The sequence below is a fragment of the Leopardus geoffroyi genome, chromosome D2 (genome assembly GCF_018350155.1).
Source record: "Leopardus geoffroyi isolate Oge1 chromosome D2, O.geoffroyi_Oge1_pat1.0, whole genome shotgun sequence".
NCBI classification, from domain to species: Eukaryota; Metazoa; Chordata; class Mammalia; order Carnivora; family Felidae; genus Leopardus; species Leopardus geoffroyi.
The window spans coordinates 6,531,465-6,548,852 of NC_059334.1; the positions used below are offsets into that span (position 1 = coordinate 6,531,465).

The following is a 17,388-nucleotide window of genomic DNA, read 5'->3' on the forward strand; positions in this document are numbered from 1 at the left end:
CAGGCTATGGGCTGATGGCTCAGAGCCTGGAGCCTGTTTCCGATTCTGTGTCTCCCTCTCTCTCTGCCCCTCTCCCGTTCATGCTTTGTCTCTCTCTGTCCCAAAAATAAATAAACGTTGAAAAAAAAAATTTAAAAAAAAAAAAAAAGAAAAGAAAAAAAAAACAAATAGCAAAAGCCAAAAAAAAAAAAAAAAAAAAAAAAAAAAAAAAAAAAAAAAACATTAACGTGCAAACCATTCCTCCGTAATCCCGTTGCCCCGAGATAATCACTATGTTGGCTCTTTATTGCCTTCCTAGGTTTTCAGAACCGTGTCCATCAAAATGGTCTCCTCATATATGTATTTTGCCATCTATTTTGAAGCCAGCAGCATATTGTGAGCCGTTTTTTTAACCAATAAATACCCTTCTACATTACTACCCATAATGACTTTCAAGCATTCTACGGTATAAATGCCCGTCTCTTGTTCACCAGTGATTCTCAGCCAGGAGCAGAAGCATTCACCCAAAGGGACATTTAGAAAGATGAAGAGGCATTTTTAGATGGCCTAACGGTGGTCATTAGGATTTAGTGAGGAAGAACCCAGGGTGACAAGCCTGTTATGGTGCACAAGGAGGAAACGTCCAACCTCAGAGTCGCTATCGTCTCAGCCAAGAGGCCTTACACCGGTCCTGGACGCTGGGATATTTTGATTATTTCCAATCTGGGGACTATTTTAAGTAATAGCAGTGAATATCCTTACACAAAAATGTTGGTGTTCAACTCTTCCCTAAAGACACTCCCAGAAGGGGCACTATGTGCCCCCAAATCATATACAAAAGATTTCTGACACATTTCCCCAAATGTCCCCCCCAGAAAAGCTTAATCTGCACTCTGCCAGTGGAGATGAACATTAACTTGCTAATCAGCAACACCATAGAGAAGAAAGAGGAACTGAACGGAGAGTCCAGAGGCCAATTTCCTCCCTTAAGATCTCTACCATCTTAAGCAAACCACTTAATTTCTAGGAGCCTCGAGTTTTTCATCTGGAAAATGGAAACAGCACCTGTTCTGCCCATATCACAGGTTTAGCATAGGCCAAGTAAGATGCTATGTGAAAATTTCTAAGGCGTGTCAGAATAGCTTCCCCGTTGGGCTGGCGAGGACAGGGAGCAGCCAGGTTTGCAAGTTCATGACCATCCCCACCCAGGCAGGCAGTGTGAGCAACGTGGGCCAAGGTGCAGCAGCCCCAGTATTGGGAATTATCCTGGGTGGTGAGAAAACACTATGAAGACCAAACATGTCACATCTGCAGGACTTATCAGGTCCATGCTCACATGTCTTCAACTTCTTCTTTTTTTTTTTTTTTTTTTTTTGGAAAAAAATTTTAATGATTATTTATTTTTGAGAGAGGGAGAGAGAGAGCGAGCACAAATGGGGGAGGGGCAGAGAGAGAGGGAGACACAGAATCGGAAGCAGGCTCCAGGCCCCGAGCCGTCAGCACAGAGCCCGACGCGGGGCTCCAACTCACAGACCGCGAGATCATGACCTGAGCCGAAGTTGGACGCTCAACCGACTAAGCCACCCAGGCACCCCAAGGTGGACTTAGCTTTTAAAGAGCTATTTATATTTAAAAAAATTTTTTTTAACATTTATTTATTTTTGAGAGACAGAGCATGAGCAGGAGAAGGGCAGAGAGAGAGAGAGAATGGGAGACACAGAATCCGACACAGGCTCCAGGCTCTGAGCTGTCAGCACAGAGCCCAACATGGGGCTTAAACCCACAAATTGTGAGATCATGACATGAGCTGAAGTCGGATGCTTAACCGACTGAGCCACCCAGGGGCCCCTCGTGTCTTCAACTTCTTAAACCTCAATCACACAGATTCTTGCCAAGCAGAATGCCATTCATTCATTCATTCATTCATTATTTTTGCAGAAATGGGCGTCTCTTAGGGGTGTGTGCCAGTGTGGACAACTGCCGGTTGTTTGTCGGGGGGATCCCCAAGACCAAAAAGCGAGAAGAGATCTTAGCGGAGATGAAAAAGGTCACCGAGGGAGTCGTCGACGTCATTGTCTACCCGAGCGCCGCAGATAAAACCAGAAACCGGGGCTTTGCCTTTGTGGAGTACGAGAGTCATCGGACAGCTGCCATGGCCCGAAGGAAGCTGCTGCCAGGTTGGCATCCCCTCCCCAAAGAGAAGGTTCCTCTGCTCTGCCTCAGGCTGCTGTGTGCCCTGCAGAGGAGGTATCTGCTGGGTGTGGTTGGCTTGCTCTGGAGCTTTGCTTCTGCGCTATCCTAACTCCCTTCCCCTTCTTATCTATGTTACCGTAGACTAAGCTCCCTGAAGTTTTCACAGAATGGGTTCTGGAAAACATGCCCTTAGTCTAATGCACTTGCCCTGGGTACTTCCAGAGCTAGGAGCTGCAGCAGCCCTGTAACAAGGTGTTAAAGTGAGGAATCTTCTCAAAAGTGAATATATACGTTATTTTTCTATACAGATGCTGTTGTCAGGCTTACTAGAAATGGAGGAGGTTGTCCATTACAATGTAGAATAAGCCTACAAGCGACACATTAGCCTGATGGCAATTAAGTGACATGAACTCATACCGTGACTCCTCAGTGTCTAATGTGGGGCTGGGGGGTGGGGTAGAAATAACAGCCCTCCACAGAAAGGTACCTAGTAGGTGCTACAACCACAGGGTGGGTCCTGTTTGGGCAACAGCCACCAATTCCAGAGATTAAAAGACTCCAACAAGGCCCTCCCTCAGTCAGATCAGCTTAGGGTAAATTGTTGAAAGTCCTCTGCTCATTCTAAAATAGTCACCAAAATCTACACAAAGTAAGGTATTAAGAGGAATCAATACTAAAATGAGAGGATTTCAAGAATGCCAGAGTGGACACATTGGAATCAACTCTTCTCTTGAACACCATGGAAAAGCCATGAGAATTAAAGACAAAACCACCACCACCTAGATTTACATTGTCCACATACACATCCTTACAAACAAGCCATGATGAAGTCACAGGGACGAAAGGTACAGAGTCGGAATGTAGTCAATGGTACTGTAACGACGTTGTAGTCAATGGTATTGTATGGGGCCATGATAGCGACACTTGTGGTGAGCGCAACGTCAACACGTAGAGTTGTCCGGTCACTATGTTTTGCCCCTGGCACTAGGGTAACATGGGTATCAACTATACTTCAGAACATAAACAAGTATTAACTCAATGAGAGCATTCACCCTCTAGAAGTTTGCAAAATTGGAAGACGGCTTCTGATCTTGGGGAAGACTTTTTATCCATATTTTCATGGAGGCAGCTTATAAGGGAAAAGATAGGAAACAGCCCCCAAATTTGCTGAGTCCTTTAGAGAGATGGGCATTTTTAATGTCGATGCTTCCTTTCACTACTCCGTCACCACCCGATGGTCAGACCTGGGCCACCCAGGCACAGAGAATCGCAGGCCCTCCTCATGAGGCACCCTTAGCCTTTTGGTGACCTGAACTTCATCTCTGGTGTCTTCTTCAACTCTTCTCTGTTCAACAGTTCTGCCACGAAAAAGTTCCTTGTATCCATACTGACCTCAGACTACCCGTAGAGTCTCAAAACATTTATTCCCAAACATAGACTGTTTTCAAACACTCGAGATTATTCTTCCTGCTCTGTTCTTCTGGACGTACCCCACCATCTGCCTACTCCATCCTGAACATTACCCTCAGGTCACTGTTTCCAAATATCAGGTCATCTTTTCTACAATTCTTGCCAATAGTAGGAATTTGATCTCTATGTGTGGAGAGACTGAATGGTGCCACTCTGTCCCAAGGGGGTTGGGGAGCACAGCAGTGAAAGACGGTCCAAAATGGGAGAAAGATAGTTTTCAGGAGCCAGTGTTCCTAAAGAACTAGAATATCTCCTCAACTTCCCGTCCTCAAAGAAAAGAGCATATCGACCCATGAAAGTGCTTCTCTCTACCTGCGCAGTCTACTGCCCCTTTGGACACTCTACCTATTACCTCACCATACAGTCAACAACAGAGGATTTCAGTCACTGACCATCCTCTGGAGGGCCTAGTCTGAAAGAAGGAGATCTTTACTAAACGTGATAAGAAAGGACCACAAGAAGCTTTTCCTTCTTCGTTGATTCAGACTTAGAGACAGACAGAAAATTGCTGTCAAACACGATGTATTGCCTTCCCGCCACCTACCTTCCCAGGCGACAGCAGCAGCCCTCTCTGGACATTGCAAGTTTGCGGAGGCGTGTGTCAAACAAAGTCATTGCATCCAACTGAGAGGCCAGCAGAACATTCAAAGGATACTCTGAGGAAAGCCCTAGCGTCAGCCTGCACGGGGACCACCTGGAGGGTTTGTCAAAGTGCAGCTAACCAGGCCCCACCTCCAGGGTTCCGGAGTCAGAAGGTCAGGTATGGCGTCTGCCAATTTGCCTTCGTAACAAGTTCCCAAGATGCTATGCTTCCGAGACCATGAGTCTGAGAACCTGCAATCTAAGTCAATGACTGTCCCTCATGGACCGCAGATCTGAATAACCTGAGGACGCTTTTAAACAGTACCAGAAACCAAATCAATCTCTCCTCAGCTGAATCTGCTTCTCTGGGGCACTGGTGTTTTCAGTTTTCCAGATGATCTTGTAGTGGAGCTAGTTTCACGATCCAGTGCTAAATCCTACAAGGAAGGGTTCTGGCCATCACCTGTATGGGAAGTCAACAAGTACACGTGGAAACCATGCTCAGCATGGGAGCATTTACTAAGACTCTACAATATGCTTTGCTCTCTTCTGAAGGAAATTCTTAAAAAAAAAAATCAAACCTAACTATTTCACTCAAAGAGTGCACACTCTGAGGAAACTAGACACACAAGAAAAGAGACCAAACAAAAAAGTCCCTTATGTGTATCATCTTTTATTTTCACAACAGCACTGGGTAGTGACTTTGATTATCACAATTTTATAAATGAAGAGATTGATGGTTAGGAAGGTGGTGTCCTAGCCAGGATGGCGATCTGATGTTTGAACTTGTCTGGCTTCAGAGGACATGTTTCCAAATCCCTCTGCAACACTGACTTGCAGGGGGATGTTTGAGATCACTGCTTACCGTACCTCCTCTCATTTCTGTCCACTTCAGCCTTCTGCAGATTTTCAGGCCAGCTGAAGGCAGACTGTAGTTCCAGGACAGGAAGGCTAGAGCAGTGTTCTCAACTTTGGCTGAATTAACTGAGGTGATTTTAAGAATCCTGAAACCCGGACCACTCATATCAAATTTGGGAAGGAGAGTCCTGGGGTCAGTGATGAGCTGGTCAATCTTTTTTTTTAAACTTAGGTTTATTTATTTTGAGAGAGAGAGAAAGAGTGTAAGCAGAGGAGGGGCAGAGAGAGAGAGAGAGAGAGAGAGAGGGAGGGAGAGAGAGAGTCCCAAGCTAATAGCATTAACAGGGTGGAAGCCAATGCAGGGCTTGATCTCATGAATCGTGAAATCATAACCCAAGCTGAAATCAAGAGTCAGATGCTCAACCAACTGAGCCACCCAGGCGCCCCTGAGCTGGTCAATCTTTAACAGGCAACTCCCAGAGAAAATCCAAAGTCCTGCCTTGTAGTATGTGTAGATTCCCATGGTATTAACAGTCCCACTGTGGCTGATTTCAAACTACCAAGATGACATCCACTGGCTCACACAATTCTGAAAACTTAACAGTCCAGTGTTGCAAGTGGAAAGGAATTGGGTCCAGCTCAACAATGAGTGGGACTCAGGTTGGGTATTTCTCAAAGCCCTTACAGTCTGAGGCCAACGCTGAGAAGCCCTCAGCTGCAGAAACCAGGGGGATCTTGGGCTAGGACAGTCAGCAAGGACTATGTAAAGCAAAGAAAGGGAAGGAAAACAAAGCAAAAGGAGTGAAAGGAAAAGGAAGGGGAAGGAATAGAAGGGAGCAGAGGGAAGAAGAGGGAAGAGAGGGATGAATAAAACTATCCCCTGGGATGCAGGGCAGATAGCTAGCCACTGGGGTCCCACAAGAACCAGCCCCTCTGGGATTAGCTAACTCATGTAAATGTATCTCTTTTTTGTTTGGGTTTCAGGGAGTCAGTGCCACAGATGGTTTCACTAACTGCTTTCCAAAGAATAAAAAGATGCCTTTTGATTGAAAATAATTGCCTCCCATGTGGAATAATAATTGAACAACTGAACCCTTACCAACACTGAGAATTTCTGATTGTGTTCTCTCAAGCTTTTTATTGCTTCCAGGCTGTAGCTTGTTCCAAAACAACTAATAAAAAACACACAAGACTTCCAATCAAATTTAGAAGTTGAGTTGACCCCCCATCACTTCAGCTGGGCTCTGCCCTGTGTAGGGGTCCAGGGCTGGGTAACCCCAAAACACAAAGGAGCCATGAAGAAGTGAAGTGGGTCTGGGCAAGTTAGTCATCCCTCTAAAGCTCATTTCCTCTTCTGTAAAATCGAGACAGTCACTCCCCTCCCCCAGAGAGTTACTGTGAGCGGGAACCAAGGTAGCATATGGAAAACACAGTATATAGTGCAAGACACTCAATAAATTGCAACTGTAGAAATACAAAAATATACGTAGTCATGGGGAACAACTACCCCTTTAAAAAGAGTTCAGTTTCTCATCATAGACCCTTCCATTACTCTTTGTCTTCTCAATCGGGATCAAGAATGTTTCTGCCAATTCCCAAGTTGCCCATGTGCAGCCAGAGAACTAGGCATGAACACAGATGATTGGAGCCCTGACCAAGCATAAGGGACAGAGAGCAAACCAGGGTTGCCTGAGCCCTGCTCACTCCTGCCCACACAGCACGGGTTTTTAGACTGCTCGGTGGTGGCGCCTGGTCACGCAGATTCTAGAAGCAGCAGACATACTCCCTAATGACCTTAATGCTTCATGAAGTCAGACTCTATGTCCAAGCCCTAAATCCATTGTTTCCCTTCTCTTCTTCTGCCATCTCACTTTCAAAGACTTACTTTCCCCGTGAGAGCTGTTCAAAGACCCAAACCTGCCCATCGTGGCCTCATTTCTGCACCATTTCAAACCACATCCCGGTTCCCTTTGTATGCAATTATCACTATAAACCATCTGTCACACAGAAGTCCCTTCTAGTCAGCTCTTCCATTTATTTGGAATGTTTCTTGAAATCAGTATCCACCTCTTTTAATATTTGTCTTCGTGTTCAGTCAAGACCATAAGCATCCGCTGAAGTTAAAAGGCCATCTCAGTGAACCGAGATGGCATTGTCCCGGTTTCTATATAACTAATCATACCTGTGATCCTTTTGAACAGGAAGAATTCAGTTATGGGGACATCCTATCGCAGTAGACTGGGCAGAACCAGAAGTAGAAGTTGACGAAGACACAATGTCTTCGGTGAAAATCCTGTATGTGAGAAACCTGATGCTGTCTACTTCTGAAGAGATGATTGAGAAAGAATTCAACAATATTAAACCAGGTGGGACATACCATACAAGATGACTGTTTTGAAATGTGCTCTGAAAACACTTAGGCTTGAGATGACTTCTCATAACTTTAAACAGGGCAGGCTTCGTGTGGCACTCTCATAACTGCATGAGGACTACAAACACCATATTTCAACCTTGGATCAGAAAATAGGGACATGTGGTCCATAACATTGATCAACATTATAATTTTACAATTATCTGTGTGATGCCTTAATTAACACACATTGCCTTCACTAAACTATAAATTCCAAGAGAGTTTTTTAGCTTCTATTGTCTCCTTAGCCCTTATCTCTGTGCCAGGTCATAGTAGACACTCACTAACTATTGACTGTGTTGATGAATGCATGGCCATAACTCTGGATCTGAGGCAGGGCTTCTCGGCCTCAGTACTCTTGATGGTTTAGGCCATATAATTCTTGGTCATGGGACTCTGTCCTGCACATTATAGGAATTTTAACAGCATCCCACACCTCTATCCACTAGATGCCAGTCGCAAGATGTAATAATCAAAAATGTCTCCAGACATTTACCCTGGAGGGAAAAATTGCCCCCAGTGAAAGACCACTGGTCTAATGCAACATGATTGTGACTTTAGGTACATAAGGAGGGAGGTAAGAATTAATTCCAGGAGACTCATTTGGGTGAAGAGGAGGAAGAAGGAACTGAACCATGAGATTCAATCCTTATCACTTTTTTCTCATATGGGAACTATAACAGTGAGACAGTAAAACATCTCACCAAACAATGTCCAAATAATCATTTCCCAAAGCCAGCTCTGTGGAACATTAATTCTATGGACTGTTAGTAGATGCTTCTGATAAAAGAGACCCATGGTCAAATAAATTTGTAAACAACAACTTCACCAACATCAAACAGATTTTTTTTTCATTGTGGGACTTATCAGAGTCCTTAACCTTCTAATATGCTTTGAAAGTATCCAAAGGAAGAGATATAGGATGCCTCATTTCCCAAATTTTTGGAGTACAGATCTCGTTTTTTTGGCTAATCATCTTGTGGAATTAGCATGTTTTGGGACACGTTCTGGCTAAGTTTATCACTGTGGGAACACCTTTCCATAAATTAAAATGTTTCTGTCTCCAGGTAGTAATTCTCTACTTTGTTGATAAGCATGAGCCATGGTGCTATCATGTTAAGTCGGCTGGAGAACGTTCCCCTCGTGTGTTCCTGTTGCCAACTCTGGGTGCCATGTCAGGTGTAATAGAATAAGCTGATGATTTGTTCTGAAGATAATTAGTAAGGATGCCACTTCTCGCTTTTGAAAGATTCACCAGATTCTTCGTTTGCCAGCCTTCAGGAATTCTGTCCACTTCCTGCCATTCTAGTATAATGGTGTGGCCCCATACCACCAGCTGTGAGTCCAATACTAACATAGAGACTGCAAGTGGTTGGCTGCTGACTGCTCACTTATGCTCCAGGCATTGCCACGGGCACTTTCCCAGCACGTGTCATTTATTCGGCACCATGACTCCAGGATATAGGTTACTCTGTCACTCCCATCGTAAAAATGAGAAAACCAGAACCCAGAGCTGTTAAGTAGCATGCTCAGGGTCATACAACTAGCAAGGGGCAAATCCCAGATTAGAGTCCAGGTCTGGCCAAGACCATGTTCTTCGCAACTCTGTGACCTCCATGCCCCATCCTTACTGCATTCATTCACTCATTCATTCAACTGTCATTACTTCAGTAGCTCCTATGTGCCAGGCACTGTGGGAGGAGTGAACAGGTGTGAGGTGTGTGTGGGAGGAGTTCAAGATACTCCAGAAGAATAACAGCAATGACAGCCCGCCCTTGTGGCGCAGAGAGACTCGTGTTTAAGAGGAGTAAAGCGTGAGCTGAGATACGAAAGTTGACGCATTTGTGGGCAGAGCAATGAGACGTGCGTGTGTAGATGCGGCTCCCGCTTTGTGTTGACTTCCGACCTTCTTATTTTTATTCAATACTTTTTTTCCCAATCTTTTCAATAAATTGTATTGAGAGAATGGCACGTCCACATGCAAATAACACACTTGGACTGGATTGATATGAGGTATAAAGTTAAATCAAAAGGGATCAGAGACTGATCAAAACAAAGCTAGTATTATAAAAACACTAGAGGAACATACAGGGCAAAGCTTCATGGACATTGGATTTGGCAATAAATTCTTGGATGGTATTAAAAGTAGAAGCAACAAAGAAAAATAGATTAAATGAACTATACGCAAATTAAAAAGTGCATCAAGGGACACTTTCAACACTGCAAAAGCAACCCACAGAATAAGAGAAGACACCCGCAAACAATATAGCCGATAAAGGGTCGACATCCCAAGTATATCAAGTGCGCCAATAAGTCAACAGCTAAAAATTAAGACAAGTAAAACTTCAACTATATATTTGTCCACAAAACGCTATTGTCCAATTACCACATACACATAGCCCATAAGCCCATTAAAAGATGCTCAACATCCCTCGCTATGCACCGGGAAAATGTAATCCAAAGCCATTTCCTGCCTCCCAAGATAGCAAGAGTAGCAGTAGTAATCGAACAAGAAGAAGAAGACACAGAAACGTCGGGGAGTTTGTGGGGCAATTAGAACCATGTGCCCTGTAGCTGGAAATACAAAACTGGTGCCGCCTCTGTGGAAAACTACATGCTGGGTACTAACGAACATACGATTACCAGCAGTGGAACAACACTCAGACCTAAACCGTACGGGAGTGTTGAAACGCGCAACTTGAATGAACCTCGGAGACCTTATCCCAGTGAAACAAGACAGTCAAAAGGTCGTACGCCGTCTGATGCCAGTTATATGAGGTACCTAAAGTCGTCACATTCGTAGAGACAGAGTGCAGAATGGTGGTTACCCAGGGACAGGGGACAAAGGATTCAGAAATAATTATTTCATAGACACAGCGTTTCAGTCGGGGTTCATAAGACGGTTCTAGAAATGGACGGTGATGATAGCTGTACATGGTATTTTTTGATCTAATTAAAACACGACCTTTTTTTGTTTGCTTTTTTGTCCTACTAGTTATAATGAAGATAATAAATGCTAGCGCTCTCTCCCTCTCCACCTCTCTCCCTCTGATGGCACAACTCAGGGCTCTATAATGATGTGTGGCGGCTTCTTGGCACTCCACAAGAGAATATGAATTATACGGGATGGATAACTAGCAGACATCTGCTGTATTAGGAATAAAAAGTCAGAGCTGAACTGGTTTATTTTCCAGTGGAAAGGGTGTGTTTATACTTCTCTCGGAAAATATATGGGGAGAAACAGGAAAATAATGCTTTAAAAATCCTATTTAAAGTTTGGGTCCCTCGGAAAAGCCCGAATATTCCTGGCAAATATTTGACCGTCTTGTTTTAACCCTGATTAGCCTGGAAATATTGTACTGCCACTCAGAGAGATCAATGACAATCAGAACAGGAACTGGGGCTGAAAATGTATGTTCTTCCCCAGCGTAGCCTAAGGGTATGCGCGGAAATTCCAATTATAGTCATTCTACAAAATCTGATTTCTCTAAAACAGTTTAGCATCAGAATCCGCAGGAGGGGCTTGTGAAAACAGACTGCTGGCCACCTCACCCCATCCCCACTCCCCCGCCCCATGGTTGCTGAGTCATGGGTCCAGGGTGGACCTAGGCTGATACTTGCTGGTCAGAAGACCACACTTGGAGAACCACACCCCTCTGATAATCTTCCTTGGGATCCCAGGTGTGTTTCTCTTCAGGTACTTGATGTGCTGCTCTTCAGAGTACTATTTTTCTAATTCCCCGTATTAGGACTTCAGAGTCTTTTCACCATTGCTGACGATGACCACGGGCATTTTGTTTTCCTCCACCCTCTGCCAGATGATGATCAATCAGTAAACAAACTCCTCTACACTAAAGAAGGGGCATACGATAATAAGCCAGGTGGTCAATACCATTGTAGAGAAAACCAAGCTCACACGCTCAAATTTGTTTCATGGAGCTATATTTTCATACAGTAACATTTCCAAAATCAGGTGCAGCTGAACAGTATTGCTCAAAAATGCCAGTCTGTTTCCTTGTCTACGAACAGAATTTGAGGACATTTAGATTCATTGTCATCTGAAATGCCACCTAATAGGAACGACGGAAGTTGGTGTGCGAATTGACTAGTAATATTCGTTCGTCCCATGTCTATTTATAGAGCATCCTCTGTACACAAGGGAGGAGGTAGGACCTAGGTGAAGACAGTACCGAGGTGGCCCCAAAGGAGGTCTTGTTCTCGGGGGGCTACCAGTCTAGTGGAGCCCAGATGAAGGACAGAACTGGAGAACGTAGAGCAAAGACTGGAAAGACACAGGTCCTTATCGGCCCACCTTTGACTTCTCAGTCACCAGGACAAGCCATGGGGCTACGTCATGAAAATTACCCTCCCCGACCCTGGAGGAATGAAGACAGTGTGCTGGAAATTCAGGGAATTACGTGTCCCATGCTTCGTGGTCTCAATTGCCTTTATGTACGTTCTCCGCCGAGCCGGACAATTCTGCTCTCTACACCCTTTGCCAGAAGAAGTCAAGGGCTGGATGCAGAGGGAAGAGAGAGGGCCATGATGGTTTTACATCATCCTGACAATACAGCCCTACCATTGTTCCAAAAGAAGATAACATATAGCCGTTGAACCACGTGGCAGAGTAAAACGTCTAACTGTCTTTGTGACCTTGAATCTGATAGGATAGATGACTGAGCTTTGATAGGGAGGCGACAAAAGGAGAACCCTCGTGTCCTCTTCTGGGCCCCCCTGGGAAAGTGTCCCATCCTGTGTGATGTCTGGGAACTTAAGGAGAGGAGAAGAAACTGTATCTCTCAAGACACACCCACGTGAGTGTCACTAAAAGAGGACAGTCGTCACGCTAAACTACTAACAAGTTAATGTCAAAGAAGTTTCCATTTTACCTTCACTCTAGGTGAAACTTCTATTTAAAATTTTTTTTAATGTTTATTTATTTTTGAGAGACAGAGTGCAAGTGGGGAAGGGGAAGAGAGAGGGAGACACAGACTGTGAAGCGGGCTCCAGACTCTGAGCTGTCAGCACAGAGCCGGACGCGGGACTCGAACTCACGAACCGCAAGATCATGGCCTGAGCCGAAGTCACACGCTTAACTGACTGAGCCACCCAGGTGCCCCGAAACTTCTATTTTTAAAACTGAGTAGGCAACAATATTCTCTAACAACATTTTCATAATCAAGGTAAAATATAAGGTTCAACCGTGTTGGTAAAACGTTTCTTTCTTTTTTATTTTCATGTTGCCATTAGGACCTGCAGCAGTCTCTCTACATTAAAATAGGTCAGGTTGATTTGTTATTTTTTTATTACACAAACAATAGAAATAAACATTGCACATGTTTGTAAAATACCAAAGAATATAAATTAACATGTGAAAGTCCCCTTTATTCTCTGCAAATTTTCTCCCCATTCCTTACATAACCTGAATTAACAGTTTGGTTTCCAGCTCTCTTTCTCTGTGTGTGTATGTGTGTGTGTGTGTGTATCCATATTTCTCTGTACATATATATGGGTTGGGATTTTGAAAACATAAATGTTACAAAATTATACTTACTATTTTACAAATTTTTGAATTTCACAGGTCTTAAATCTTTCCGTGTAAGCATACATAGGTCTATCTTTTCTCTTTAAAGACTCATTTCTTTTTTTTTTTTTTTTTTTTTGTTTGAGAGAGAGGGTTGGGGGAGGGGCAGAGAGAAAGGGAGAGACAGAGAATCCCAAGCAGCCTCCACACCGTCAGCACAGACAGTGGGATGTGGGCTCCATCCTGCAAACTGTGGGATCACGACCTGAGCCGAAACCAAGAGCTGGACGCTTAACCAACTGAGCCGCCCAGGTGCCCCTAAAGACTTATTTCATTTGATGTGAATGTACCAGATTTAATCACTCTCAGGAGAATGGACTTTAAGTTGTTTTATTTTCGCTACCACAACAGTGAGAGCTAACGTCCTCATATATGATCCTTTTGCATATAGGAGTGCTTCTATAAAAGATGTTCCTCAAGGGAGAATTCTTGGATATCTACATTGCTTCCAACATGTAGATATTATGAACAGCAGGGAAAGAACTATCTTGGTTTTCAAATGTTCTTTCAGAAACTACCTTTTTTTTTTTAATCAAAAGACTATCAGAGAAGCAGTTAAGAGATCAGAGTTCCAGTTCCTAGCTGTGTGAACCCTTACAAGCTCACCTTCCTTGTTGGAACCTTAGATTCCTAATCTTTAAGTTAAAAATAAATTAAGGTCAAGTGAATTTTTATTTTTTTTAATATTTTTAAGTTTATTTATTTTGAGAGACAGAGAGCAAGGGGGGAAGGGAACAGAGAGACAGAGAGAGAGAATCCCAAGCAGGCTCAACACTGTCAGCACAAAGCCTGATGCGGGGCTCGAACCCACAAACTGCAAGATCGTGATCTGAGCCAAAACCAAGAGTTGGACACTTAACTGACTGAGCCACCCAGGCACCCAAGGTCAAGTGAATCTCTAAAAGCTTAAAGTAAAGCATTGCTAAAGTCTCTCCTAATTCTAAAGTTGTACTACATAAATCAAAAGAAATAAAATATTTGTCTAGGGGAAAAGCCATAAAATTTTATAAGGTAATCGCCTAAATATATATTTATAGGATGACCAATAGTTCAAAACAATTGAAAAAATATTTTACCAAGTATAAGTTACTATTGTTTACATTATATAGAGATAAAATAAGACAATGCTTCTACTCTTAAAGGTCTTATAATCTAGGAAGTGGAAAACACAAATCTATAATAATATGGAAGAATATAGGTGATATAAAAAAATTACAAACAAAAGCTTCTACTGAATGTGTACAATTGTAAACCTGGACATAGCAAACATTCTCAAGGAGAACTTAACCTAAATAATAAGTCTCAAAAAAAAATCAAATACTCTTGGAAGCCAAATGCTAAAATGTACCATTCTTGGTGTTGTCTCAAGGTTGCTAATGGGGCTACTTTCTCTCTGTTTACAGGTGCTGTAGAGAGGGTAAAGAAAATCCGCGACTATGCTTTTGTGCATTTCAGCAGTCGAGAGGATGCAGTTGAGGCAATGAAAGCTTTAAATGGAAAGGTAATATAGGACAATGTGCGTGCACACACACATACACACACACACACACACACAAGTCCCACCCAAGTTTGGTATGGAAATTTTGTTCAAAAGAACGATCCCACAAGTCTGTGTCACTCAGGCTTTCTCTACCTCTAACGTGACTGCCTCGATCCATTGAAGATGAACAGAAGAGTCAGCGACGGAAAACACCATGGAGATGTGGCTCCTGTGTCCGGCCCTGTCTCTAATTTGGGCTGATTTGAACAAGTCACTGCCCCTCAACTTCCTTCCCAAGTGGGGGATTGGAGTATTGGTGTAGGTTATTTCAAGGTGTTTTTCTCAGGTGCAACTTTCTGTCATTACTTTGAGAGATTATCACCTCAGTAGTGCAGTATTTTGGAGGCTGATGACCAGAAAAGATGTCAAGGTCACTGCTGTCAGTCCGCCTTCAGAGTTTTGATCTCCCTACTCTGGAAGGCTTTGGGTCTCTTCACCTGGCCAAGAATAAGGTCCAGGAAAAAGCTAGTTTCTAAGTCCTTTCTCCTGACTTGTAAATAGAAACCAATATAATATTTACTTATCAATGCAAAAAACATTAAAACCCTTTGGGGCACCTGGGTGGCTCAGCCAGTTGAGTGTCCAACTCCAGCTCAGGTCATGATCTCGCAGTTTGTGAGTTCAAGCCCTGCGTCGGGCTCTGTGCTGACAGCTCAGTGCCTGGAGCCTGCTTTGGATTCTGTGTCTCCCCCTCTCTCTTTCCGTCCCCTGCTCACACTCTCTCTCTCTCTCTCTCTCTCAAAAATAAATAAAATTTTTAAAATATTTTAAAAAAAACACTAAAACGTTTCTATAGACCACTTATCTTGCTAAATAATGTCTGGGATACAAAAAAAAACCCCAAAGATACTTGTCAGCAAGCTAAAAGTCTACCAGAGGAATAAGTACACACACATCTTTCATAGTTCAGCCAAAGAAGTTTCATATATATATTATATATGTGTGTAAATATGTGTATGTGTGTATATATATGTATGTGTATATGTATATGTGTATATATATGTATATGTGTATATGTATATGTGTATACATATGTGTATGTATATATATGTATACACATGTATGTATACACATGTATGTGTATATATATGTATATGTATATAAGATAAGTACACACACATCTTTCATAGTTCAGCCAAATAAGTTTCATATATATATTATATAGATGTGTATATATGCATATATATATGTATATGTGTATATATATGTATATATATGTATGTGTATGTGTGTATATATATATGTATGTGTATATATGTATATATATACACACACACACACACACACATATATATACACACATAAAAAGTGGTGAGTATATCCAAAGGAAGGAGGAATGAGCCATTCAGAATCAGAAAATCTTTGTGGAGATGGGAAGAAGGTAACTATAAGAAGCCATAAAAATTGGGCAGATTTCCCAAATCAAAACACATGGAAATGGAGAGGCGGTTTCCGAGGCACAGAATTTGGAAAGCGCAAGAAGTGACTAAGGAAGGCGAAAGCAGAGCGATTCAGTTAGAACATGATGCACGCAGGGCTGCGTCACCTGTCGGGCTTTGCACCAGTCAGTCCTCACAGCAGCCAGCTGGCAAAGGGGCTAAGTACAGAAGTGTGAGTGCAGGGAAGGGGAAGCAGAAGAGTGGAGGAGCTGAGGGTCACCGCACCCCTGGGGTCAAGGCGACAAGGGGCGGGAGACATCACAGGAAACCTCAGAGAGAGAGGACTGGACAGAGCAGGTCTCCTTGGGAGAAGGAAGCAGGGGTGTTTGTCCGAAGGACACGGCCAGCAGCTAAGGGAGTACCTCCCAGAGCAGGTTCATCGGTCACGGGGGGCTGGGCTTAGGGGCCGATCTGGGGTCCACAGACATGCTTGAGTCCTGGAGGAGACAAAGTACTGACTCCAAAATGCAAAAACTGCAAAGCAGAAATTCATGCGGATTTAAATACACGTCCATGAAGCAAATCACCACCTCATCTTTATCGACGATCACATTTAGTGCCGTAAAGCTGTTATTACTCTGAAAACAATTCATAGGTCAGTTTCTCCATTTGAGAACATTCCTGAGGATACATGATGAGTGCTGAGAAGAGACAGTCATAAATTAAACGCTAATAATTACATTGAAATAATTACGATGGAAAAAGGCTCAAATTGTTCCCAAATTTTACAGCTAGATAAGCTAGGTATATTTTTTAAAGATGTTATGTCTTGGGGCACCTGGGTGGCTCAATCAGTTGAGCATCCAACTCTTGATTTCAGCTCAGGTCATGATCCCGGGGTCATGGGATCAAGTCCCACATTGGGCTCCACGCTGACAATGGAGCCTGCTGAAGGTTCTCCCTCTCTCTCTCTCTCTCTCTCCTTTCGCTGCCCTTCCCTCCCCCATTCTCTCTCTCTTATTTTGAATAAGGGCTTGAAGGAGGGCGGGAAAGGAAAGTAGGAGAAATCTCCACGTAGGGCTATGGGGCATGAATTGAAAACATCCAGGAACTGATTGGATGTCGGAGTGAGCAGGAGCCATTGGCTGGTTTTCAATATGGGGGATCAGGATGATACTGTAGGGGAAGCCAGGAAAGGAAACCTATTTAGAGAGAAAGGGGATGAACTGAGTGTCTGACTTCACCTCAGGTCATGATGTCACGTTTCATGAGTTCAAGCCCCACGTCAGGCTCATACGATCAGCGTATCAGCGCAGAGCCCGCTTTGGATCCTCTGTCCCCCTTTCTCTGCCCCTCCCCGGTCATGCTCTAGCTCTCTCTCTCTCTCAAAAAC

At 43.4% G+C, this 17,388-nt stretch overlaps 1 protein-coding gene across 2 annotated transcripts in view; it reads left to right on the forward strand.

Annotated features, from left to right (window-relative positions):
* The window catches only part of A1CF (APOBEC1 complementation factor), a 76,992-nt gene that overhangs the window by 49,370 nt on the left and 10,234 nt on the right, over positions 1–17,388 (forward strand). For both annotated transcript variants that reach the window (XM_045439416.1, XM_045439418.1), the window contains exons 5-7: positions 1,918–2,156; positions 7,284–7,448; positions 14,480–14,577. In XM_045439416.1, the coding sequence (XP_045295372.1) occupies positions 1,918–2,156; positions 7,284–7,448; positions 14,480–14,577 (502 nt within the window). The remainder of the gene's footprint in view (positions 1–1,917; positions 2,157–7,283; positions 7,449–14,479; positions 14,578–17,388) is intronic.